Source organism: Nestor notabilis, unplaced genomic scaffold (assembly GCF_000696875.1).
Source record: "Nestor notabilis isolate BGI_N333 unplaced genomic scaffold, ASM69687v1 scaffold30055, whole genome shotgun sequence".
NCBI lineage: Eukaryota > Metazoa > Chordata > Aves > Psittaciformes > Psittacidae > Nestor > Nestor notabilis.
The window spans coordinates 5,637-30,427 of record NW_009931085.1 but is presented as its reverse complement, the minus strand read 5'-3'; the positions used below and the strand labels follow the sequence as shown (position 1 = coordinate 30,427).

At 52.6% G+C, this 24,791-nt stretch overlaps 2 protein-coding genes across 2 annotated transcripts; both read left to right on the top strand.

Annotated features, from left to right (window-relative positions):
* Positions 1-218: 218 nt before the first annotated feature.
* Positions 219-7,712, top strand: CD276 (CD276 molecule; the record flags this gene model as incomplete). Its single annotated transcript, XM_010015717.1, has 7 exons — positions 219-363; positions 1,682-2,032; positions 2,720-3,016; positions 4,119-4,259; positions 5,879-5,920; positions 6,308-6,343; positions 7,690-7,712. Coding segments are annotated over 7 exons (1,035 nt in total), but the record flags the coding sequence as incomplete, so codon positions are not given.
* Positions 7,713-14,317: 6,605 nt separating this feature from the next.
* LOC104406659 (zona pellucida sperm-binding protein 3-like) lies at positions 14,318-17,816 on the top strand. The gene is made up of 9 exons (XM_010015716.1): positions 14,318-14,716; positions 15,500-15,618; positions 15,700-15,803; positions 16,017-16,194; positions 16,268-16,388; positions 16,491-16,582; positions 16,652-16,803; positions 17,067-17,177; positions 17,686-17,816. The coding sequence occupies exons 1-9, from the start codon at positions 14,318-14,320 to the stop codon at positions 17,814-17,816; spliced, it is 1,407 nt and encodes a 468-aa protein (XP_010014018.1).
* Positions 17,817-24,791: the final 6,975 nt, after the last annotated feature.

Below are 24,791 nucleotides of genomic sequence, written 5' to 3'. Positions count from 1 at the left end.
TAGCACAAGAGCTGCCTCCGGGTCCGTCAGCTTCCTAAATCCTGGGCCCTTGGCTGGTTCCAGGCTGGAGGCAAACCCGCTGCTGCCTTTTACAACGGGGTGGGTGCTCTGGGTGCTGCTGGCATGGGAACCCCTGCCCGGTGCCGGTATTCTCCCTGCTCTTGCTCTTTGTCCCTGATCTCCGGCACCATCTTTTGTTTCCTTCTGTTCTTCCTCAGCTCAGGGTACTTGTAATGAGAGAGAAGACACCCCGTGAGGACACCCAGGGCCACGCTTGCTTCTGCTTCCTCACCCAGTGCTTGCTCATGCCAAGGATGCTCTGCCCGCTGCTTGCCCTGAGAGCACTGGTGCTTGGCCTGGCAGGTGAGTGGGGCTGGGGGGTTAGGGGTTGGTGGGGTCTGCATGTCACCACCCTGAAGGAGGTGTCCTTCATGCCACATTCCTCCTGGCAAAACTGCCTTTGACCCGTGGTTCCTGGTGGCAGCACCCACAAGGTGTTTCTCCTGGTTTTGTGGTCTTACAGTGGGTGTGATGGCTTCTGGCTCACATGGGCCACCCTCATAGCAGGGACACCACCTCCTGTGTGCCACAGCTGAACAGCAAAGCCATGGGAGAAGGAATTGCTGAAGGTTTCTGACCCCTCTGGGTCTGTCCCTGTGCGCTGCAGCATCTCCTGGTCTCCCAGGTTGCGTCACCTCAACCTGGGAGGGATGTTGGGACAGAATCCTTTTGGAATGCTCAGCAGTGGTGCTGGCCAGGCTGGGTAATAGTCCTAAAACCCACTGGCATTGATTATTAGCCGGAGGGAGACATGATGCTCTCAAGTCTAGAGCCTGGCACGTTGCCTGAGCACTCTTCTGCCTGTCTGTGACCCCTGTCAGGTCTCCTCCAACCTGGCTCCTTCCCACAGCTCCTCATCCTTCCTACCTGCTTAAAATGTAACAGCTTATTGCTGCCGTTGTCTCCAGAGAGGTGTTTGCTGGGGGCAACACCTCTGTTGTGTTCTGCAGTGGTTTTGAGGTTGGAATGTAAAGCAAATCCTTGGTCTGAGGGGAGATTTTTGTTTTGGTGAATCAAGTGCTCTGGGTCTGCTTTGGAGGATGTTGCTGCTTCCTGCCAGTGGGCACGCCAGTGCCACCTCCAAGTGTGGAGGGTCTGGCAGCCCTGGCATGGTTGGCGTTGCTCCCTGATACAATGGCAGGGTTGGTGTCCTGCCACGGCTCGGCGATGTGGTTGTTGGCATCGTGAGGTGGCACTGGAATGAGGCTGACATCATGCCATGGCAGTGGGAAGAGATTGGCATTGTGCTGTGGCACTGGGATGAGGTTGGCATCATGCTGTGGCCCACCGTTGGATTTGTGCTGGAGCACTGGTGCCATCTAGCGCCTTCCAGCCTGGCCATGGTGCTGCGGGGAGCTGCTGGCTCATCCTGGGAACATGGGGCTGTGTCCCCACCACTGTCACCCACAGATGTCCTCTACCTGTGGGAAGAAACCAAGCTGCTTGTTCTGGTGGGGGGCAGGCTGAGGTGCCCATGGTCACAGCTGGGATGCCACCTACCCATAGGTCCCTTCCATGGGCATCCCTTGATTTCCTTCCATGTTACTGAGATGGAGAGTTAAGGAGGTGCTTCTGCAGGGTCTCACCACCATGTGCTTTTGCCCTTACCACCCTCCTGCAGGTGCCATTGATATCCAGGTCCCGGATGAGCCCGTGGTGGCTCTTTTTGGCCGAGATGCCACCCTGCACTGCTCCTTCTCTCCTGAGGCCAACTTCAGCCTTGATGACCTGAGCCTCATCTGGCAGCTGACGGACACCAAGCGCTTGGTCCACAGGTTCTCCGGTGGCCGGGACCAGCTGGAAGACCAGGGTGGGGGCTATGCAAACCGTACAGCCCTCTTCTATGACCAGCTGGCCCAGGGCAACGTCTCGCTGCTGCTCCGGCGCGTGGAGATCTCAGATGAGGGCAGCTTCACCTGCTTTGTCCGGGTCCAGGACCACAACAGCGCGGCTGTGACACTGCAGGTGGCAGGTGAGAGCTGGAGAGTTGGGGTGTCCCTACATGTCTGCCCAAAAAGAAGAATTCTCCATCTTGCTTTGTTCCTCTGGGGAAACTCTTTCTCTCTCCACCTTGCCATGGTCTCCTCATGAAGTCAGGTCTCTGTTAGAGACCAACCAGCTTCATTGATGCTGGAGAGGGACTTTTCATCAGGGACTGTAGTGACAGGACAAAGGGGTGTTGGATTCAAACTGAAACAGGGGACTTCAGATTGGATATAAGGAAGAAGTTCTTTACTGTGAGGGTGCTGAGGCGCTGGAACAGGGTGCCCAGAGAAGCTCTGGCTGCTCCGTCCCTGGCAGTGTTCAAGTCCAGGTTGGAGAGAGCCTTGGGTGACATGCTCCAGTGTGTGGTGTCCCTGCCCATGGCAGGGGGTTGGAACTAGATGACCTGAAGGTCATTTCTAAACCAAACCAGTCTGTGATTCTGTGATCTCTCCAAAATATTGCTGGTGGGGGCCAGAGTCCCTTCCCTGCAGTGATGGAGAGGCTCTTAGTTAAGAGGCCACCTGGAAGCATGGCCATAAATGAACCAAAGCTGGGGAGGCTTCATCTGGTTGGTCCTATCAGCTGGAAGAGTCTGTCCTGGGGCTTGCCCAACCTCATTGGGTTGCTTGTGATCCTGATCCTTCGCTCATGCCAGCTATTCTCTTCCTTGTAGCTCCCTACTCCAAGCCCCATATGAACCTGGAGCCTAACAAGCACTTGAAGCCAGGAGATCTGGCAGCGGTGACTTGCCATGCTTCCCGCGGCTACCCCGAGGCGAATGTCCTCTGGCAGGACAGCCAGGGCAGCAACATTACAGAAAACATCACCACGTCCCAGGTGGCCAATGAAGAAGGTCTCTTTGACGTGCACAGTGTGCTTCAGGTGCTGGTGGAGCCCAGCAGCACTTACTCCTGTCTGGTGAGAAACCCAGTGCTGCAGCAGGAGACCCAAGCTTCTGTCACCATCACGGGTGAGTCTGTGGGGCCCAAACTGGGGAAGGGAAGTGATGGGCACTGTCTGAAGAAGGTGACTCTGGTGGCACTGGGATCCCTACTGGGGTTGCTGCCCCATATCTCTGCTCAACCTCTCTCCCCATGGGCCTACAGAGGTGACTTGAGGCTGTGCTGTCCTCCCTGTCACCCCATGCCAGCATCCCAGCTAGAACCAGCATCCTTAGTTCTTAGTCTCTCACTTTGCTCCTTGCCCCATTCCAGTCTAAGCCAGCACAGGGCACAGTGCTTGTCTTCTCCTTAGCGATGGGATGCTCTGGATTTGGAGTTCTCCATCCCAGCTGCAACAATTCTACTTCAAAAATACAGGCTGGAGGAGTTCATCGAACATCTAGTCCATTCTAGTTCTGCCCTCCTGGAGCTCTTTAGAAACTTGTGTGCTCCTCAGCATTACCTACTGTTTAATTACCCTCAGTACAGCACTGGGTTGGGAAGGTGGGACCCTGGTGGAGCACTCATGTTTTGTCTGGATGCACCAAACTCTTGCAGGAAAACTTGTGTGGATGCTGCTGGCTGGGGACAAGGGGTGGCTTTTGTATGGCCTCATGAGCAAATGGTCAGCCTTGGGGTGATACCTGTGGAGGGGCAGGGTTTGTGGCAAGACTTCGTTTGAAGAAGGAGCAATATTATAGGGGAAAACTGGATTCTTGGTGCTCCAGGAGATAGCCCCAAGTCCTGGTGGTCCCTGCCAGGCCATCCCAGATGCTGGGGAAAGTATCACCATCCTTCCTGGGCTAAGATGAGAGGGGAAAGGGAGCAGGTCCTGCATCATCTAATGCTTCTTTGGAGCTTCTTAGCAAGTGAAGGCTCAGCCTGCCTTTCAAATTCATTAGTGTAATGACTTAAAAGTTAATGAAGTATTTTAAGGAGCGCCTCAACCTGCTGCTTCTGCCCATCCAGACCTGCTGGGGGAGGCCTTAATCAGAGACACCAATGGTTTGACTTCCAAAACCACCTCTTGTGCCACCAACTCCCTCCATGGGGATGTCCCCTGGGCACACATCCTGCCCGTTGGGCAGCACTGCTCACTGTGGTGGTATTTGTCTTTCCTCCCCCTGCAAGGCCAACACCTTGCCTTCCCTGCTGTGGCTCTCTGGGTGACAGTGGGACTTGCCATTTGTGTCGTGGGGCTGCTCATCGTCCTGGCCTATGTGTGCCAGAAGAAGATCCGCCAGAGCTGTGAGGAAGAGGAGGAAAATGCAGGTAACGTGCCGGTTTCCCCCCAAAAAAGGGATGAGGTTTGCAGAGGGTGATTGATGGATGGGGGGAGCCGGGGCAAATTTTAACCAGCATGGGTTTGCCTTGGTGGTGGCATCTGTTAGAGGGTGAAGAGATGCTTGGAGCTGCTGGGGTTGGTGGGCACCAGCACATCTGTACCTGTGCTGGCTGCGTACATTGCTCCAGGCAGCTCTTTCAAACATACACCATTTTTCTCCCCCCACCCCCTGCAGTGAAAGTGCTCCCTACTTTTCCTTCTCCTGCTTTCACCTCCCTACTCCGAGCATCCTCTGCATGTCTGGTACCCACAACTGGGTGTGCGTGGAGCATCTCCTCTGAGAAGGTGCTTTTAGCACTTGCCACCATGGAAACGCCAAGTGCTTTGACACACTGAAATAGCATGAGAGAGATGCTCCATGCTCTTGTTTTCTGCATCCTCCTGTTTGGTGGCTTGGGTTTGGGTTTTGGTTTATTATTATTATTGTGGGGAAGTGTTTGCACAAAAGAGGGAGGTTTTGTTGCTTTAAAAAGCTGCCGTGCTCTGAAATGGCTGCAGAAGCAAGCTTTCCTGGTGTTTCCATTTGTTTCCTCTTGCTGCCTCCTGAGGCGTTTGCTCTGCCAGAGCCTTTCCCTGCCAGCTCCATGGTGCAGGGCTGGGACCCAGAGTCTTCCTCCCTGGGGGCTCCTGCCTCGCACCTCGTCTCTCTGCCTGTGCCCGTGTCACCCTGATGCCTGGCTGTGGGGTGCCCCGAACAGTTGGAACCAAGAGGGTTTTACCCTGGGAATGGTCTGCTGGAGATATATGTATATAAAAATAATATAGATATATTTTTTCCCCTTCTATAACAGAGTGTTTTCCTCTCAGCCAGGGTCTTTGCAGTGCTGTGATGCTCAGCTGTGGCCCCAGACCAGCTGACCTCAGCCCTTTACCATCAAGACACAGCTCCCAGCTTGTGATGTGTTGCACTGATGGCTGCATGCCCTTAACAATAACCTTTTGCTGTGGCTCTTGGTCAATCTAGGCAGGGACCCTGCCCATGGGGCTGACAGCCACGGGAGGCAGGAGCAGTGATTTTTGCTGGGTTTTCTGGCATTATGACAGGACTTACCCATGGGGTGCAAAGCTCCCGGGCTTCCGGGCAGGGTGGCAGCCTGGTGTGAAGGGGATGCTCATCCCTCGGTGCCTATGGGGTGTCCCAGAGGCACTGGGCGATCTGGGGTCTCCCTGCTAAGCCCCTTGCCAAGTGCTGTTCCAGATGGTGGCTGTGCTATAAATAGGGAGGCAAGTGGATGCGCTGTATCACCCAAAGCTGTGGCTTTTCCTGCTTTGCTTGTAGGGGATGGGCCACCCCAGCACAGCTTTGTGCTGCAGGAATCCCCACCATGGGGTACTGGAAGGGGTGCTGGGTGCAGGTGGGTACCCCTCACCTCCTCCCTGAGCAACACCAGTGGCTCAGCAGTGCCTGGTCCTGAGCAAACCTTGGGATATGTGGTGATCATGGGTGGCTCTGAGCACTGGGGATGGCAGCAATACAAAGGGCATCCACCAAAGCTGGTTCAGGGAGCTGGGGTGGAGCTTCACGGTCTGGTTTGTTCTTTTGCAGGGACAGAGGAGCAGGATGAGGAGGGGGGAGAACCCAAGACAGGTGGGTGCATGATGCTTATTATATACATGTGCCACCCCGGTGTGCTTTACATCCTCCATCTGTGCTCAGTCCCCCGTGCTCGCCCACTCCTTGAGGCACCCCCTCAGGCTGGCAGCTCCCTAAGCCATCCTATCTCTGGAGAGAAAAGCACTCGTGGTACTCTGCTGTCGTCAAACAGGTGAAGTACATGCCCAGTGATTGCCTTTATCTGCTGGTGCAGGAGCCTGCTTGGGATGCCGGCTCCTTCCTGCCGACGAGATTTAGGGACGAGGGATTGGTTTGCAGTGGAAACTGGTGGAAACCGGCAATTACTGGGGTGGGTTCCCCAAAACAGGGCTCTAGGTTGTTTCCTCCTTGTCTGACCAAGTGCTGTTTTGCATTTTGCAGCTTTGCAGCCGCTGAAGAGCACAGAGAGCAAAGAGGGTGAGTGCATTTGTCAGGCAACAGTGTAGGACCATGAGCTGGCTCATGATGAAGGTTTCTTCCTAAGAGATGATGCTCAGATCTAAGTGGAAAGCATCTATTGCATCTTCATCATCTATCACTGGGTTTTGTGGGGTTTTTCCCTCAATTTTTTCATATTTATTTCATTTTTTTCCTCACTTCTTAATCAGATTTTCTTAGATCAATTATTTTCCAGCACCCGTTTCCATTCCAGTTAGGGCTGCACTTGCTCTGGCTACCACTCATATCTCCCACCAGTGATGGAGTGATGCAGCTGACTGCTTTGACATGGAGTTTCTCCTCTTACCCTTCCTTTTCTTGGACGCTTTGGGGCCAGGAAAAGCCTCCTGCCACCAGCCTGGGTCATTGTGAGGAATTTGGGTCTGTCTCTGAGTGTTGCCAAGAGGAGAGGAACTGATGGAGTTGGTCCTCACTTTGCATGAGCTCCATCCCCCCCCCTGCAGAATTCCCCAGCAGGAGCCTGATGCTGAATTCCTGGTGGATATTAATGAAAAGTGGAGCCCCAGGTCCTGGTTTTACCTTTCAGGACCTTTTCCCAGCATCCTGCCTCGGTGCTGCCAACAGCCCATCATGCACCCCAGCCTTGTGAGGGACATGTGTATTCCATGCTTGGTCAGCCCCGCTCCTCCCCGACTCATCCTCATTCCAAGATCACAATCTTTTAATTCATTTCCTTTCCTATTAAAGGCAGAGCTTGGCCTCTGCTGCTGGTGAATCTCTGCTAATTTAACCCTCCTTCCTCTTTTACTAACAGCCCTGTTTTTCCTCTAATGCCTTTTCTGCCTCCCCGCCAATAGGTTAATAAAAGCATTTTCTCCCTTCCCCTTCACACCTTTAGTGAAGCATCATCCAACTCCACTTTTCCTCTTCTTTTTTCTCCTCCCTGCCCTTATCTCTCTCTCACAGGCTTCCTACAGACCAAGCTCAGCTTCCCAGCCCCTTGGCTTTCCCTCCCCACTGCAGCCTGTTTCCTTAACCCCGTGTCGAAGACATCTGCTTGCTCCTTAACCATGTCTACAGGAGAAATGAAGCTTGGATAATAATATCTCCCAGGGTTTTCCAGCTGGAGGGGGGGGGTTTGTCTATCCAGGAGGATGGATGGAGGGATAAAAACACACCTACATGTGTCTAGTCTTACTTACCTGGGGCTGGCATCAGCCCTGGGAGGGGGGATCCCAGTTTTCCAGGGCCAGGACAGTCCAGAACTGTTATCAGACAGATGAACTCATTCATTTGGGCCTGTGAATTACTCTTTTTTAATGTCTTCACACATTTTCATTCAATCTTCTTCTCTTTCTCCCCAGATAATGAGCAAGAAATTGACTGATGGGAGCTGGGACACCCCCAAGCAAAGCCCTGTGCCCTGCACCAGCCCCAGTGGTGAAGAGCTCCAGGTCCCCTGGGAAGGACATGGACCCACTGCCACCCCTCATCCTGAGCCCTGTCACTCTCCTCTGCCCCCAGCCTTGTCTTTGGGGTGCCCTGGGGCTGGAGAGTGGTTGAATCTCTTTAGCCCCAGCGAGCCCCCAAGACCAGCACATTCTTCCCAGGGATGATGTGGGGTGGAGGCTCTTCCCTGTCCATCTGTCTGTCCCCACGTGGGGCTAAGAGCAACCAGGGTCGACCATTCCTCCCCATCACCCTCTGTTCCTGCTCCTGCGTGGCCGCAGCTGAGCCAGCCACCTTCCAGGTGCCTTCCAGGGCAAATTTTGCTGCCCTTTCTAAGCCCAGAGGCCTTGAGAGTGGTGATGGGTTCAGTGATGGAGCCCTGGAGGCTCTGGGGAGACAGATGGGACCTGCAAGACTCCCAGGCATGGGGGGACAGAGCTGGTGTTCTTGTCCCTGGTGGAGGTACCACTCTGGGGATGACTCTTTTGTCCTGTTGCACCACTGTGGTTCCCACTGGACTTTCATTTCTGCCTTAAATGCAAAATGTCCTCGGGACAGTTGCCTCCTGCCTTGAATTATCCCAGGTGACTTTTTGGGGAGGGGACGAAAGGCAGGGCTGGGGGGGAGACCTGCTGGCCGGGTGAAGCCCCTCGGCCTCTCATTGGTGACAAAGCTGATACTTTGGGGGCTAAAGCACTGGTGGGGACAAACCCAGCTGAACATGGGATTGGGGGTCATTGCCCCAGTATGTATCCGGGAGTCCTCCCACTGCTGCTGGGTACCTAGGGCATCCAATCTGCCAGGGTGAACAAGGTGGCATTGCCCTGGTCCTGCTCTGGTGGGTGGAGAAGTCCCTCGAGGACTGCTGTGCTGGTTTTTGTCTTTATTTAAAATCCAGAATCAGAAGGGGAATTTTGTGCCTTGACAAATAAATTCGGGGATTGGTTTGGACGATGATTTCCAGGCTCATTGTGGTCTCTGGGATGCAGCTTTGGACAGGGGCTTTTGACAAGGGCCTGTAGGGACAGGACAAGGGGAATGGCTTTAACCTGCCAGAGGGGAGATTGAGATGAGCTCTTGGGCAGAAGCTCTTCCCTGTGAGGGTGCTGAGGCGCTGGCACAGGGTGCCCAGAGAAGCTGTGGCTGCCCCATCCCTGGCAGTGTTCAAGGCCAGGTTGGACACAGGGGCTTGGAGCAACCTGCTCTAGTGGAAGGTGTCCCTGCCTGTGGCAGGGGGTTAGGACTGGATGAGCTTTATGATCCTTCCAACCCAAACCTTTATGTCCCCCTTTCAGCCCAGTCCCTTGGTCCACTGCTGCCACCACAGCCCCTTGTGCCACACTGCCCTCATCCATCACAAGGCGCAGGGAGAAAACCACTCCAGCAATGGATTGCTGCCTGCCCTCATCCCTCCTCTTGATTTTCATACCTCCAGCAGCAATACAAAGACCAAAATCCCAATGGGACATTGTCGTCTGTCTGAGTTTGCTCTGAAATTTGGGCTAGTTAATCCCAGTGGTGGGATGCGAGCTGGGAGTGCCAAGAGCCAGCAGGGAAGGGACCTTCCTGAATCCCCTGTGGAGGGTTGTTTTCAGCTGCCCTTCCCCATGCGTGGAGCCAGGCTCTGCTGTTCTATAGAAAAGCTGTTTCTTAAAGCAAGACAAGGGGAAATGTGCTTGTGTCAAGCTCTGCTTAGGAAGGGGATGGATGGTGGGTTCATTTAGGGGGTTTGATCTACAGCCTGAATTCAGAGCTGGTGCAGTTTTTAACCCGGTGCTCGGAAGTACCACTAGTATTATTAGCATCGAGGCGTTGGGCTGGGGAATGAAATCATCAACCATCCCCAGCTCCTTGGTGCATGGTGGGATGAGTTGTCCCCACATCCAGGATATCTTTAAGGGTGCTGAGATGGTGCCAGTATCACTGGGGTTGTCTTTTCCAGCTGGAAGGTTTTGGGGCATTTCTTTGGGTCTGGGCCATGCAGGGAAGGCAGATGTTGAGGGTGGCAAGGGAGAAAATCACCATTGAAGCTGCGGCAGCTTAGGGGAAGTACTGCTTAGGTGGCTTAGGCTGATGAGCCATCCCAAGCTGAGCTGCTGCTCGGGGCTGAGACGCTCACCACTGTCCCTGGGAGGATGCGCTGAGCTTTGGCGTGGGGTAAAGCACCCCAGGAGGAGCTTAGTTGTCCCCTTGTCCCCAGGTGCTATCCTGCTTTTGGGGCTGGCCAGATGATGGGTCTTTTGGGGGAGAAGGAAACTATCCAGCCTCTCCAAGGTCTCAATCCAACACGCTGGTCTGTGGGTGCTGTGGGTGGGACCCAGGCAGGGACAAGGCTGGTCAGCCACAATGCAGGGTTTTCCCATTCCCAACAGGCCCAATATCCTTCTCCTCCCACTCCTGGATAATGACAAACCTGGCAGGCATGGACGTGGGATTTAACAGGAATGCAGAGCGTGAGTGACCCAGCCCTGAGAGCTGGTAGCAGCTCAGCTCGCTCATGTTTGCTCATTCCTCTCGGGAGCAGGCGAGGCTGCAAGTTCATCACACACCCTCCATGGGTAAAGAACCTAACAACAAAATCCTATTTGGCAGCTTCTTGCAGAACGTGCTGGGCCAGACTGTCCCCAGTGCCGATCGATGCAGCTTCATTCTCCCCATCAAGAATAAGCTGATTCATGCTGCTTCTAGTGACCTAATTCCAAGGAGAGGGGAGGATGGAGACGCTGAGCCTTGTGGCTGCCTTCCCCTGAGCACCTCATGGGCATGGGATGGGATGGATGATGCCCCTGCGGTTCTGTGGCAGGGTTGCTGCCTGTCACTGTTGTCCCCTCTTCCTGACCCAGCTCACAGATGGGCCTGTGTCCATCTGTTCTGAAAACCCAGCCCTATTTTCTAGATGGGCTCATTTCCACGGGGTTATGTGCCTTTCATAAGGATGAGCAGGATCCAGCTCCTACATTGCCCCCAGATAGCCAATTCATAGCCCCAAAATTGCCAGGCCAGACCTGAATTCAGCTCAGAGCAACCTGGCTCAGCTCTGTTCTGATTTAAGGATTCTCTAAATGTAATATCTGACTTTCCCAGGGAAAGCAGAACCCAGAAGCTGCCCCTGGGCTGGATCTTCCTGTACTCTGCTGATGAAAGCAAGGAGCAAAGCCCCAAAGCCAGGGCTGTGAGCCTGGGGGAGAGGGATTTTAAGCATTACTTTCTACCTCTGCTTGTGGCTTTTCCTGGGAAGCAACATTCCCTCCCCTGAAATCAATCTGAACATCCAGGATTTGTTGTTTCCTCCCAGTGCAACAACTGGGATGGAGAAACCACCCAGCTCCATGCCAGCAATTTGCTTTCCATGGACCAGCGCAAAGCACTGGTGCACTCAAAAGCTCCTTTTCATCCAACAGAAAGTCTTGAGGAACTCCACTTGTGCCATCAATCCTGGTACCCGAATCCTTTTGATAGAGAATGAAGCAGCGCCATGGTGTTCCCAGGGGAACTGTGTGGCATCTTCAGTTTCACCTCTCAGCACCCATTTTTCAGAGCCCAATCCCAAGCAGGTTATTCCCAGCAGCTGCAATGCACCTGGTCCTGCTAAGGCAGAGTTAACTGAGGGGTTGAGAGACATTTTAATTAGAGATTTGTCTATCCTGCATGATTTATCCTGGGTAACTCCAGCAATTTATCCATCAGCAGTTAGAAGGGCTCTGAAGCAGAAAGCAAGTGCAGGGAGTATTTATAGCGGTGACTCAGAAGTCGTTGAAGAGAGATTTGAAACTAAGCAGTGATGTTGCTTGAAAAAGCACTACCTGGCATGAAGGAGTTGTCTCCAGCCAGGAAAATTAATGAGCAGTTTCCAGACTCCAATTCCCCTTTTCCTGTGTTAGCCAAGTGGGGTTCATTTCTCCTTGGGATGCCTGGCATGGGGACAAGGAAATCGGGGTGATGTTTCAATGTCACTTTATGATCAGATGGCATTTCAGTGTTGTTTTACCATCATTACTCGTGATGGGTGACACCACATCCCCCCTGGCGATGCTTTGGGAAGCGGGATCCGAGCCGGTGCGCTGCAGGCTTGGCGGCAGCATCGTTTTCTCAGGGTCTGCTGAAGAGAAGTTGGTGTTGCTTAATGAGCCTTGGATAAGTATGTGGTGTCTCAGGTAAGGAGATGTTGTTTTAACAGTGCCAGAGGAGGATTCAATTCCCCTATAAACACAGTATTTAACACTCCAGTGAAAAAGCACCCTGGTAAATAAACAGATCCTTTGGATGAGAGGAAAAGCACTGACAGTGCAGTTCCTCTCCAGGCCTGGCAGAGAAATGACTTATCTCATGTGGTGAAATTGTGTAGAAAAATCAAGAATTCGTAACAGACCCATCCCAAAGGGAGGATGTGATACTGTTTCCTACAGCACGGATTAAAGGCTTCCACCGTGGGACTCGTTCTGCTCAACCAAAGGCTTTCCAAGGAGCATGGATGGGGTGCAAGCAAGCAGCAGCCTTCCCCATCTAGCAGGGGCTCAGTGAAGACCCTGAGCTCCTGGTAGCCGAGGGAAGGACAGCAAAAAGGACAAGGTCCCCAATGTCCTTCGTTCCTGAAGGAAGCCTGCAGCAGGCTTAGCAGTCAGGAAGGGCTATTCCTTCAGAGTTGTTAAATACAGCTCACAGTGACGGATGTGGCCCTCACTGAGGTGCAGGAGCCAGGAGGTGGTGGATGGAGGGGTTTTTGCTGCCTGTTGATCTCTTTTGCACCCAAACAAGAGTTAAAAGCTGCTCCTCACCCAATAGATTCAGGCTTTTAAGGCCAGTGAATCTCCCAACCCAGTTTCATCCCAGATGCCTGACTTGATTTCTCACCATCCCACTCCTGGCGTTTGGACCTGCCAACCTTTGGCTGGAGCTATTGCGAGGTGTGAGAACCCCACTTTTGAACAGGGAAACTTGGGGGTTTGTTAGTGTGAGACACAGGGCTCAGGCTGTACATGGTTCCTGGGGTTTCTAGAGGAGTTGCACCTCTCCCTTTGGAACAGGAGCAAAGGTGCGTAGGATGCAGGCACCCATCTGTGTAGACGTGGTTCCCCACGAAGATGCTTTGCAAGAGGTTGGGTGAATCAACCCATGGACCTTCAGCGTGATGTCCTGCTTCCAGGCTGGGTGACAGGGCTGCGGGCAGCCTGGATGCCTTTGGCTGCAAGGAGCCCCCCTGAACAAACCCAGCTTGAGGCATAAAAGACATCAAGCTAGCACAGGGATGAGCTGGGTTTGGAGACAACCCACTGCTTGCTGAATTAATAAAGAGGGCTTGAGCTGTCAGAGAGGTTTTTCTTGTTGTATCATTTATTCATCATTCACAAAAATATCAAGGGCAAGGCTGGGACACGGAGATCATGCCAGAGAAGGATGGTGTGGCATTATTCATGCTTCAGGTAGACAATAGCCAATGCCTAATGCATATGCCAGCAATGGAAACAAATCCTGACAGGAATTTGGATGCACCGCAATGGTCTTAGTGGAAGCTTTTCTCATCCCGCTCATGGCTGCAGTCTCCCCTACAAGCAAATGGTGCAGGTCACCCCTTCCCAAACCCACCCCACAGACCCTAGCAGGCCAGGAGGAAGATGATTTGGCCAATAAACCCCATTTCCATGGGCACGCTTGTAAAGCACCATTACAAACACACCATGAATACAACCACTCAGGCTAAAAACACATTGTTGAGCCACACATTGTGCACAGGGCATCACCCCCGTGTCAGAGGGACCCCCCTTTGCAGGGCTTTGCCACTTCAGCAAGCAGCTTTGGGCGACCCCAGCCTCTTCATCCAGCTCATATGGGGATGTGGAGCCATTAGTCACTGTACTGTACACATGAGCAGCTGTGCCAATTAACATAATTAACACATGAGGACCAATTAATCTCTTGATTATGCCTGCCATTCACTTATCAGCTACTATTATGGGACTATTGGCTTTTGTACCTCTGCTTTCTATGCAAATACATTGGTTATAATGCCTTCATTACTTAATAAACAATTACCCAGCCCAGATAGACATGAAATCCAGCATGGACAGATTACCAGCACCCCCGGGCCAGGGCGCAGGTGGATTCTGCAGTTCAACTCCTCCGCGCTTCTGAACGTGCCTCCTCAATGATGCTCCAGGAACTGGAGCTTGGGGACTCCCTGATGCTGCTGATGTGGGGAGAAATGCTTGTAGGAGCCTGACTGAGCCCTTGCCACGCTGGTGGCCAAAACTGGTTCTGTCTCATACAACAAGAAGGAAACAGGCAGAGGGACAGTGGCTGATGCCACCCCAAACAGGCAAGACAAAAGGACATGGAACAAACTGCTCCAGGGCGATTCCCAGGTGCAGGTCCAAGGAAATCACCCTCCATGCTCTAAGAGGGAGGGATGGTCCCAGCTGGGTCCCATTGTCCTGAGGTGCTCCTTGCTGGGTGGGGGCCTTCCTTACAGCCTCCAGATGACCCCATCTGGTATAAAAGGCTCCTGAGCAGCACCTTCCCCATGAGCTGGTTTATCCTGAGGTCAGGATGGGGTCTGGAAGTAGCCTGGGTGTTCTCTTCTGCTGGGCGCTGGCTGAGGCAGTGTCTTCTAGTCCCTGGAGGTTCCCTCAAAGGGGCTCGGGGATCTTCAGGGTCCGGGGGGATTCCTCTTGGAGCTGGCCCCATGTGCCTTCCTTCTCCCAGCCTTGGGCATGGGTGGATGTGTCCCAGCTCCAGGCTGCAGCCCCGCTGCACCCTGTGGCCGTACAGTGCCAGGAGGCGCAGGTGATGGTCACGGTGCACAAGGACCTGTTTGGCACAGGACGCCTGGTGAGGGCTGCGGAGCTGAGCCTGGGCTCGGCTGGGTGCCGGCCGCTGGCCCAGCGCGATGCTGAGAGCACCGTGACCTTCGTGGCTGGGCTGCATGAGTGCGGCAGCACCCTGCAGGTGAGGCGGGATGCTGGGGTGAGGGGCTGCTCCATCCCTGGCTATACTGTGTGGGGAACAGACCCCCAGTACCGGGGTGCTGAATGGGGGTTACTGTGGACAGTTTAAAGAGCAGTGTGCTGTTGAGCTGCCTGATTCATCTCTGTCCTAGAAATGACCTGATGAAGGTGCTGGCAGGATTTGGGATGAAGAGGGACCTTGTGTGGAAGCAGTAGTTGACCATTGAGGGGTGGTATGACCATTGCAGTCCTATGTCTTAGAGTTTGGGTACCATCCTCAAGCCTTGGATGAGGTGCACACTCGACAAGGCTTATAATGGTTTTATGGCTCAGAGTTGTAACTGGATGTACATCCCATGTAACTGGATGAGTACACAGGAGAAACGAGCATAGCTTTACACTGCAATGAGTGTCACTGGGAAAGGGGCCTGCTGACCTCCTCAGCAGGAGAGGAGAAGGGCTGCTTGAAGCTGCTGTGCCCCAGCTCACCTGGGGGAAGAGGTTTGCAGACCTGCTGTCCCACAGCCCTGACCCACTTGATGTGGGTGCTCGCTGGCATGTCAAATTCCTTGAGACTGCACTTATGGGGCTGGCACCTTGTTGGGATGCCAATACTAAGCTTCATGGTGTCCTATATGCACTGGGTTGGGAATGTGGAGGACAGCCTGTGCTTTTCCAGCTGACGGGCCTGTGTGTCCTAGCACAATCAGTGCTGGGCATCTGATGGTGCTGACTGATGTGCTTATTTTACTGACTTCTCGCCTCTCCCAAATCTTCCTTGCAGATGACCCCAGACTCCTTCATCTACAAAACGAGCTTGTCCTACAAACCTACTCCTTCTGGCAACCTGGTCATTGTAAGGACCAATCCGGCTGTGGTTCCTATTGAGTGCCACTATCCCAGGTCAGCAAATGGGGGCTGTGTCTCTGCTGCTGTGGACCTGAGACGATGGTGGCATCTTTAACACACATCTCTCTGGTTCAGGAAGAGCAATGTGAGCAGCAATGCCATCCAGCCCACGTGGAGTCCTGTCCACTCCACATTCTCAGCAGAGGAGAAGCTGATGTTCTCCCTGCGCCTCATGAACGGTGGGTGCAGACCTGGCTGCCCTGTTCCCCTCAGGTCCCTGCTCCTGCCAGCTCTTGGCCATGTGCTGAGAGCACAAACAGCTGAATCTGCGCTAAAATCATGTCCTGCAGAAGTGACCCATGGGGTTGCTGCTCGGTTAAGGGGTCCCCTGTGTAAGGGAGGGCAATGTGCTTGTCTCCAAAGTGACCTATAGCCTTGGATCTACCTTCCAGATGACTGGAGCTCTGAAAGACTCTCCAATGGCTTCCAGCTGGGGGAGAGCCTGCATCTCCAGGCTGATGTGGCTGCTGGGAACCACATACCTCTGAGGCTCTTTGTGGATGACTGTGTTGCTACTCTGAGTCCAGACAGGAACTCCTCACCCCGATATGCCTTGGTTGACCTCAGCGGGTAAAGGGTGCAGAGCTCTGGGTGGTGCTGCTGAGATTGGTTGGGCTGTCCCTGACTTCTGACCCTTGCCCAGGTGCTTGGTGGATGGGAGATTGGATGACACCACTTCAGCCTTCATCTCTCCAAGGCCGAGGCAGGAAACACTGCAGTTCATGGTTGATGCGTTCAGGTTTGCAGGAGATGAAAGGAACTTGGTGAGATGTGGTGCCCACCCCACCTCCCATAGTGTGCCCAGAAGCTGTTCTCCTCTGCATGAACAAGTTCAATCTTGGTTGTTCGTTTCCTTTCCCTTCCAGATCTACATCATCTGCCACCTGAAGGTCTCCCCAGCTGACCAAGCCCCAAATCCATTGAACAAGGCCTGTTCCTTCAACAAAGCCAGCAGCCTGTGAGTACCTGGTGCACACAGGGAGGGGACCAGCCTTGAGAAGAGGGCTTACAGGTAATTCTGTTTCAGGTGGGCTCCTGTGGAGGGTACTGGAGACATCTGTAGCTGCTGTGAAACAGGCAACTGCCCCCTAGACGGAGGATACTCCTGGAGAACTAACCCTCCAGCCAGACAGCGAGGGAGGCGCTTGAGGAGAGACATCTCCTCCGAACAAGGTAGGGGTCTCTATCCAAATGTAACCCCAGGGCAGGGTGACCGTCCAGGCTGGGATAGCTGAGATGCTGGAAGATCTTTAGCAAATGCATCTCCCCTTTAAGGACAAACTCTGCTCTTCCCTAATGTCTCTGGGCAAGTAGCTGTGTCTGTGTGTGCTTACCCTTAAAACTGCTAGAAAGCTCCTCTTGCAGAGTCCACCTTGCCCTGAAATCCAGGCTGAGCAGGAGCTGCCTCCACTGTGAACACAATCATGTCCATCTCCTCTTAGGTGTGTCCTCAGCGGAGGCTGAAGTCTCAGTTGGACCACTATTAATCCTTGATTCAGCTCAGGGATTATGGAGTTCCTCAGGAGGTCTTGCACCAGCAGGGAAGACACATGGTATGTGTTTGGGTTTTCTGTTTGACTGTGTCTTCAGGCATCAGTTGAGGGTGGCTCCAGGTTGATCTAGTCATGAATCCCCCATGAGTTCATGGACAGGCTTTCTAGCAGCATCACCAAGAGACAGTCTGGGGGGCTCCTTCCCAAAGCTGCAAGTTCATCCACTGACAGATGGAGAAAAGATGTTTAATGTGTCTCTTATAGAATCCCAGCCTGGTTTGGGTTGAAAAGGACCTTAAGATCATCCAGTCCCAATCCCCTGCCACAGGCAGGGACACCTTCCACTAGAGCAGGTTGCTCCAAGCCCCTGTGTCCAACCTGGCCTTGAACACTGCCAGGGATGGGGCAGCCACAGCTTCTCTGGGCACCCTGTGCCAGCGCCTCAGCACCCTCACAGGGAAGAGCTTCTTTCTTATTGTCAACCTGAACTTCCCCTGTTTTAGATTGAACCCATCACTCCTTGTCCTGTTTCTACAGTTCCTGATGAAGAGTCTCTTATCTCTTCCAGGTGCTGCTGAAGGACTTCCTATGCTGGTCCAAGCTGCTGTGCTCCCAGCAGCCGCTGTGGTGAGCTTAGCTGCTCTGGGGCTGTTTCTTGTGTGCAGAAAATGTAGCTGCCCTCCTGGGGTGTCACTGTAACTCCCCAGCCCCAATAAAGAGAAGTGCTTCTGTCCTCCTCTTGTGTCCTCAGTGGGGAGGAGGGACATCACTCAGCCTTGGCTGGGAGCTGGGATAGTGCACATGCACATCCTGCAGGTAAGGAGCATCTTCGGGTGGCTGCAAGCTCGTGGGAAGCCACCAACAAATCAGTGGTGGGACCAGATACATGGAGAGCTGTCACTATCTGAAAGCATCTCTCAACAGCAGTGCTTGGAGACGGAGGGTGCCTCTCTGCAGGGGGGCTTCCCAAATGCCCAGTGCTGCTGTTGAGGCTCTCTGTATGTTCTACTCTTGGCACACGATGTGGTGCAGGCAATGAGGAATCCTAAATACTGGCAACAGAAAAGGTATGGCTCCTATTTACAGGTAGTAAGGGAAGAACTGGTGCTGCTACCAATGCTAAGTGGATTCCTGACTCTGAAAGTCCCTTTTGCTCTGCCTATAGCGGTGATAGTGGAGGATGTAAGAACAGCGTCTCTGTTGGTGTGACTTGTTGCAGCCTGGGTGAGGAGGCCCTGTCCTCTTGAAGGACACAACAGCAGCTTTAACTGGGGCTTTTGTGTTTACTGAGTATGGCTTCTGCTGCTAGGATAGACTTTGCGTTGGAGTTGGAGAAGGGCAGAAGATGGGTGTTGTTTCTAGCTGGTGTGGCCTCAGCTGTACGGACAGTGGGGAGCAATGGCTGGATGGCGAGGCAGAACTTGGTAATCAAGAGAAAGGGGACAAACATGGGAAGCTGTTGGTCCACCCACTCTAAACAGGTCCCTATTGTAATTATGAAGGGGTGAGGGAAGCCCTCAGTCTAGATTATAATCACCGCTCCTTGCAGCAGCTTTGGGGGCTCTCCTGCTGTGCTATAGGGTGCAGGAGTCCTCATCACACTTAAATCGAGTCAATAGGAACAAGACAGGCCTTGAAACTATGTTGGATTGCTCTCCTTGCTCTGTAGCTTTCCCTCTTGTGCAGCATAGACTTACCTATGCATAAGTTTACCTCTTGGCTAAGGCTGCTGAAGGCTTGAGGTGTCTTCTGCCTTGTGGGATTCAAATTGGGTGTGAGCTCTGGGTGTCTCGGCTCTAAAGTGGTGAGATGAACGCCAATTCTGCCTCTCAGGAGCTCGAGGAACACTAATACCTCTCTCATTTCTGGAGTTAGAAGCAGGAATATCCCTTGGCTGATGCTAGTAACCCTTGCGCGCCCTGGAGGGAGAACTTCCCAAGCCTCTTGATTTTTCCCTCCATCCTTCTGGTCTGAATGTCCTCATGTCCCCGCTTTCTATATGCTGGGAAAAGTGAAAGACCTGACACTCACCACAGCCTTTCTGAGCTGCAGAACCTTCTCTTAGCCCCAGGAGTAAATGAGCAAAGCAGCAAGGCTGACTCAGAGCAATGCCAGCATGTTTGGTCCTTTTCTTTTGCCTTCTGACAACTGCTGCTGGTAAAGGCATTACCTGCAGCTGGCAGCTGAAGTCTGGAAACAGCTCTTCAGCCCTGCAGCTCTTGGCCTGCAATCCTCCAGCCATTAGGCTGCAGTCTAGTGATGCTGATTCTCCTTGCAGTGTGTTCCAAGAAAGCCCAAGCCCAGCTCCAGCTCTGCAACTGTGCTCCCCTAACCCTGAGAAACCAGCTCTGGGGGCTTGGCTTGAAAGCCCAGCCGTGATGTGCCTGGGGCAAGAGGTTCCTGCTCCTGTTCTCAATGAATTCGGCAGCTGAGCTGAAATGAGCTGAAAGGAGGCAGCCATGAAAGGCTTTGTGGCTGAAACCATCCCAGCTCAGGCTGTCAGCTTTCATGTCTTATGCACAAGCTCTTTCCTGAAGGAGCTACAGAAGATTAAAACCCCTGTTCTTCTTAATTTTCACCTTGACAGTGCCATGCACTGCATGTGTGGCCACCCAAAAGGGGCCGTGATGCCCTTCCTAAGGGCATGGGGATACTGCTGTGTCCTCTGGGTTGTCATCTACGGGCAGTCCCACATGTATGGTCCTCTTTGAATCATAGAATGGTTTGGGTTGGAAAGGAACTTGAGATCATCCAGTTCCAATCCCTCTGCCATGGGCAGGGACACCTCACACTAAACCATGTCCCCTCTAAAGGCTTCAGCATCCAGGCTAGGAAAGGGGGAGGGAATGTGGCTGGGTCTTTGTGAGTTATGGCTCCCAAAGCTGGGGTGGTTGTAAATGGATTAAGGAGACAGGCAAAAGGTGCCCCATGGAGGATGATGAAGCATTTATTCAACTAAGGGACCAGACAGGAATTTGCCACTGGATGCTCTTAAGGGTTGGGCAGTTCCAAATGCTGCTCCATTGTTATAGATTTATAGACTGGTTTGGGTTGGAAAGGACCTTAAGATCATCCAGTCCCAACCCCCTGCCCCGGGCAGGGACACCTTCCACTAGAGCAGGTTGCTCCAAGCCCCTGTGTCCAAGCTGGCCTTGAACACTGCCAGGGATGGGGCAGCCACAGCTTCTCTGGGCACCCTGTGCCAGCGCCTCAGCACCCTCCCAGGGAAGAGCTTCTTCCTTATACTTAACCTGAACTTCCCCTGTTTTAGTTTGAACCTGTAAGGTCCCCAGAGGCACTGAGACCTCTTGCTGGAGCTGTAGTAGGTGACATTGCTGGTCCTTTTCTTCCTGCCTGGTTTAACAAAGCCCTGTGGAATTGCTCGCTGGATGAAGAGGGGAAGCATGTGCTGGGGGTGGTGCCCAACACGCCTGTTCTGAGTCCAACCAACCCCTCTTCCGTAACTCTGCTTCTGGGCTTTATTAGCATTCATTTCCCTCACACTCATGAGAACAGATTTAATTAGGAAGCTGGAAGATGTTGGAAGAACAATCAATTTGTGGAAATTAATAATGTGAATAACCACACTGTATCCTTGTTCACGTGTGGCTCCAGCTTGCTGTGTACGGTTACATGGAGATGGTGGTGATAGGCTCCAAGTGGCCTTCAAGGCAATTAATTGAAAGAAAAATAATTTACCACATAGGAAAACCAGTAAAGTGGAATTTATACAAATTTCAGGGGAAAAGGGAGATGCTTGGTATTTTGTTTGCGGCTTTGTGGTATCCTGTGGAAGTGGTGCGAGCATCAATGCCCATCTCCTTCCTGCACAGCAGGAGCTTCTCTGCCCTGTCCCTCCCTGGGCATGGCCCATCTGTTGTTAGACAGCAAGAACCATAAAAGACAGGGTAAAATAATTAATGGAAGACTCCATCAAGTGAGCTGGGGCTTGTAGTAACTTGCTCTTGCAAGCCTGGAGGGAGCCTGAGTGGATTTGGAGGTCCTGTTGTATGTGCCTTGGTGTGCGGCTGATCACATCCCCATGGTGTTGACATCAAGGAGATGGCAGCAGCCTGGGATTGGTCTGGGTGCTTGGGAATGGTGCACAAGCTTTTACAGGGCTGTGGCACTGAGGGTGGGCTGGAGGTAAAGGTTGGACTCGATGATTTTTTAAAGACCTTTTTCAACCTGGCTGATTCTGATTTGGTTTATCCATGGGAATATCCCCTTTATGGCCCTGCCATGCTTCCTACAGCAGAAGGGACCTTTCCACAAAGGATTCCTGGTCTGCAAGGTAGCCTTAAAATAAGAAAAGGCAGCCAAAACTTCCAGCTCGGATAGAAACCTCCAGGTCACTGCAGCTAGGATGGTACTTGAGGGGTATCCTTTCCAGTATGGAAAGGAAGGAGCCTCCCATGTTATCCCTGAGCAATCCAGTACAAAGCAAATCTGGTTCCTGGAGCCCTGCAGCCACAGGGAGGTTCATCAGCCCAGCCCAAGGCCTTCCCAGCTAATAACTAAGAGTTATTGCCTTCTACGTTTATTTTTCCCAAGCCAAGAGCCCTCTTGCCTTAAATGCTTCATGTGTCTTAGTGCAGATCTGGTTGTTTAAACAGGAGGCTGAGGCACATGTGCCCTGTGGTGCAAAGGGCTCCTTTTCCCCCCTCATTTTACCCATGTGAATAAGCTCCCTGAAGTTGCAAGGATCCTATTTCTTCTCCATGTGTCTTCTGCATCTCACTCTGCTCTTTTGGCTGTGCTTAGACCCCAGGTGGGGGCTTCAGCCATGCTCTGCTACTGCAGAAGTGTCCTTGCATCAGCAGCTCTGGGGGCCTGGGAAGCTCCTTAGATATTTCCTGTACTGAAAAAAAGCTGGAAAAATAACTTCTGGTCTCAAGAATTGTCTTTCATTTTCTTCTTGAAGAGGTTTGAGGAGAGGGGTCCTCCAAGAGGGGTTTTCCCACTGCTGATGTTACATGGGGCTGGCTCTTGTGTCAGCCCAGATGGGATGTGTTTGGATGCAAAGGGATTTATTTCCTGAGTCATGTCATACAAGGGACATGACGTGAGTTGTGTCTGTTCTCAGCCCTCTGCAAACAGTCACTGGAGTGGCCACTAAAATTTGATGTCCCAATGCGTGCGTTGAACATGTACAAACTGGCAGCTGAGCATCAGGGCTCATTTCCCAAGGTTATACATTATTAATGCCCTGCCTGCATGTGCCCAAGGGAATTGCTACTCTTTTTTCCTTCCTTTTTCCCTTTCTGTGATGATCAGCAAAACAGGACAGTAGTGTAAGCCTTGGGATGCTGCTGGTGGTGCTTTAACAGGCAGTGACCTTTGCAATGGTGTTTCCTGAGCACTTGTTTGTTGTAATACCCATTTTCCCTGTGCAGAAGAAGCTGAAAAGGAAAACTTCTGGTATCTCTTATGGATATTAAGTCCCATCCGAGAGACAAAAGCATTTCCCCAAGGAACTGGAGTTAATTCGCTTCTTGGGTTTCTGCTGCCAGAAGAAATGTGCTGGGTGTAAATGAAGATGAAGCAGCAGAAGCCATTTGAAAACAGTGCCGGTAAATGGAAGTTGTGCTGTATTTGTGGGGATAATTCAGCGTAATTCCCTGCTAACGAATTAATGCACCACTTCTTGTTCATTAGAGCTTCCCTAATTTGATTGGAACTTGAAGTGCTGGCTTCATTACCAGCAAGTATTAATGCAATAAATCAGGGTTTGGTGGAGTCCTTCCTTCGCAGCAAGCTCTGTGCCCAGGTGATGTGCTGTGGAAGGGCTGGGAGGAGGAGGAAGGTCAGGAGCACTGCCCACCACGGGGGCTTTATGGGTGCCCGTCAGCTTCTGGGTAAGAAGCTCCTCATCCTTCTCTTTCCTTTTCCTGGTACAGCAGGAGCTTTTCTTCAGGTGTCACAGACCGGTTTGGGCTGGGAAGGACCTTAAAGCTCATCCAGTTCCAGCCACCTGCCACAGGCAGGGACACCTTCCACGAGAACAGGTTGCTCCAAGCCCCTGTGTCCAACCTGGCCTTGAACACTGCCAGGGATGGGGCAGCCACAGCTTCTCTGGGCATTTCAGAATCATCTCTTGGTGGCCACATCCAAGGGCCATGGGGTTGGCATGTAACACCCCATTTCCCTGCTGCATTGCAGTCTTTCAGCAAGGAAAACTAGGAGCTAAAACTATGGTTATTGAGCTAAATCCATCACCAGCTCTTGGCTCATGGGCAGAGCAAGAGGAGCAGCTCCATCCCACCTTTGCAGCCAGCCCTGACTTTGCTTTTCTATAAACACATTGTAGGAAAGGTGAAGAAGAAGAAAGCAGAGTACGGGTGACTTTTGTACCTGAAGACTGGTAACCAAGTGGTTTTGATGGCCATGCAGGGGGAAGCATCACTCTGCAGCCTCTTGTACCTCTTTTTTCATGTTCTTCCCTTTGTAAACTTGCACCAGACACTTTGGCCAAGGCTGATGACGGGATGGTGGCTGCATGGTCCCAGGAAGCCTTCCTGCCCTCCCTTCTGTGTGGCCAGGGAGCTGGGAAGACCAGGACGAGCTCTGCTCAATCCTCTTTTTTGATGCAAGTGGCTCCATAATGCATAATTTCAGCTGTGTGTTGCTAACACTGAGGACTCATCTCTGGTCTGGCTGAGAGGGGATGGGGAAGGAGAGCTTGCTTTTTTCAAGCCTTTTTTTTTTTTTTCCCAGTTGTTTTCTCCCAAACATGTTTCCTAAGGTTGTCCTGCCAGAGCCCAGGATCTGGGCATCATCCAGCATCCCAAAGATGATTGTGGATGATGTCCCAGGGTGCTGCATGGGCCACTGGGGAAATAATTGGTTTTGATCCGTCATTGGAGCCCATAGTTATGAAAAGACATGTTTTAACATAAAGCTGCAATGGGGATGTAGTCCCAGAGCTCCAGGCATGAGGTTTTTAGAGTCCCAAACCTCATCCTGATACCTCCTGGGAGTTTGGGCACAGGCTTTTAACAAACAGGTTGGGTCCCACCTGGCTCAGGTGGCTTTGGGGACATTGCGTGGCTCCCCACTGAGGTCACGGCATCACCCACCCCAGTGGCAACACTACTTCCCATGGGCTGGTGCCTTTTGGGGTTTCCTCTTCTATTTTTTTCCCCATTCCAAGATCCTCAAGGTTTTAATTATTTATTTGGAGCATGATGAATGTTTTGTCTGACATTGTTCTGCTGGGGGAGCCCTGGTGTGTTCAGCTTTAGAGACTTCTAATTAAGAGGTTCCACCAAGCATGTCATCCCTTGTCTTACAAGTACCTGGAGGGCTCCTCTGCTGTGGCTGTGCTGCAGCAAGCTCAGCTGAACCTGATGCATCTGAGGGGCCTGGGGCTCTTTTAGAGGGGTGCTCCCACCAAGCACCCCTTGTCCCAGGGTTAAAGCAAGGCCCAGATTACTGCTGCCTTCGGGCTATGGAGGTAAGAAGCACTTTGGTCCCAAATTTGCCCTCTCTGGCTGAATTTGGGGGGGATACTGGGTAGGAAGCAGGATGCGGCCAGGCTGAAGCTGCCTGGTCCTCACTGGGGATGAGGCGACAACAGTCACGCACGGAGGTGATGCGACACGGGGCCACCACGGCACCAGTGCCTGGCACCGGGCTCCGAAGGGGTGCTGAGGATGGGGCAGCCCCTGCGTG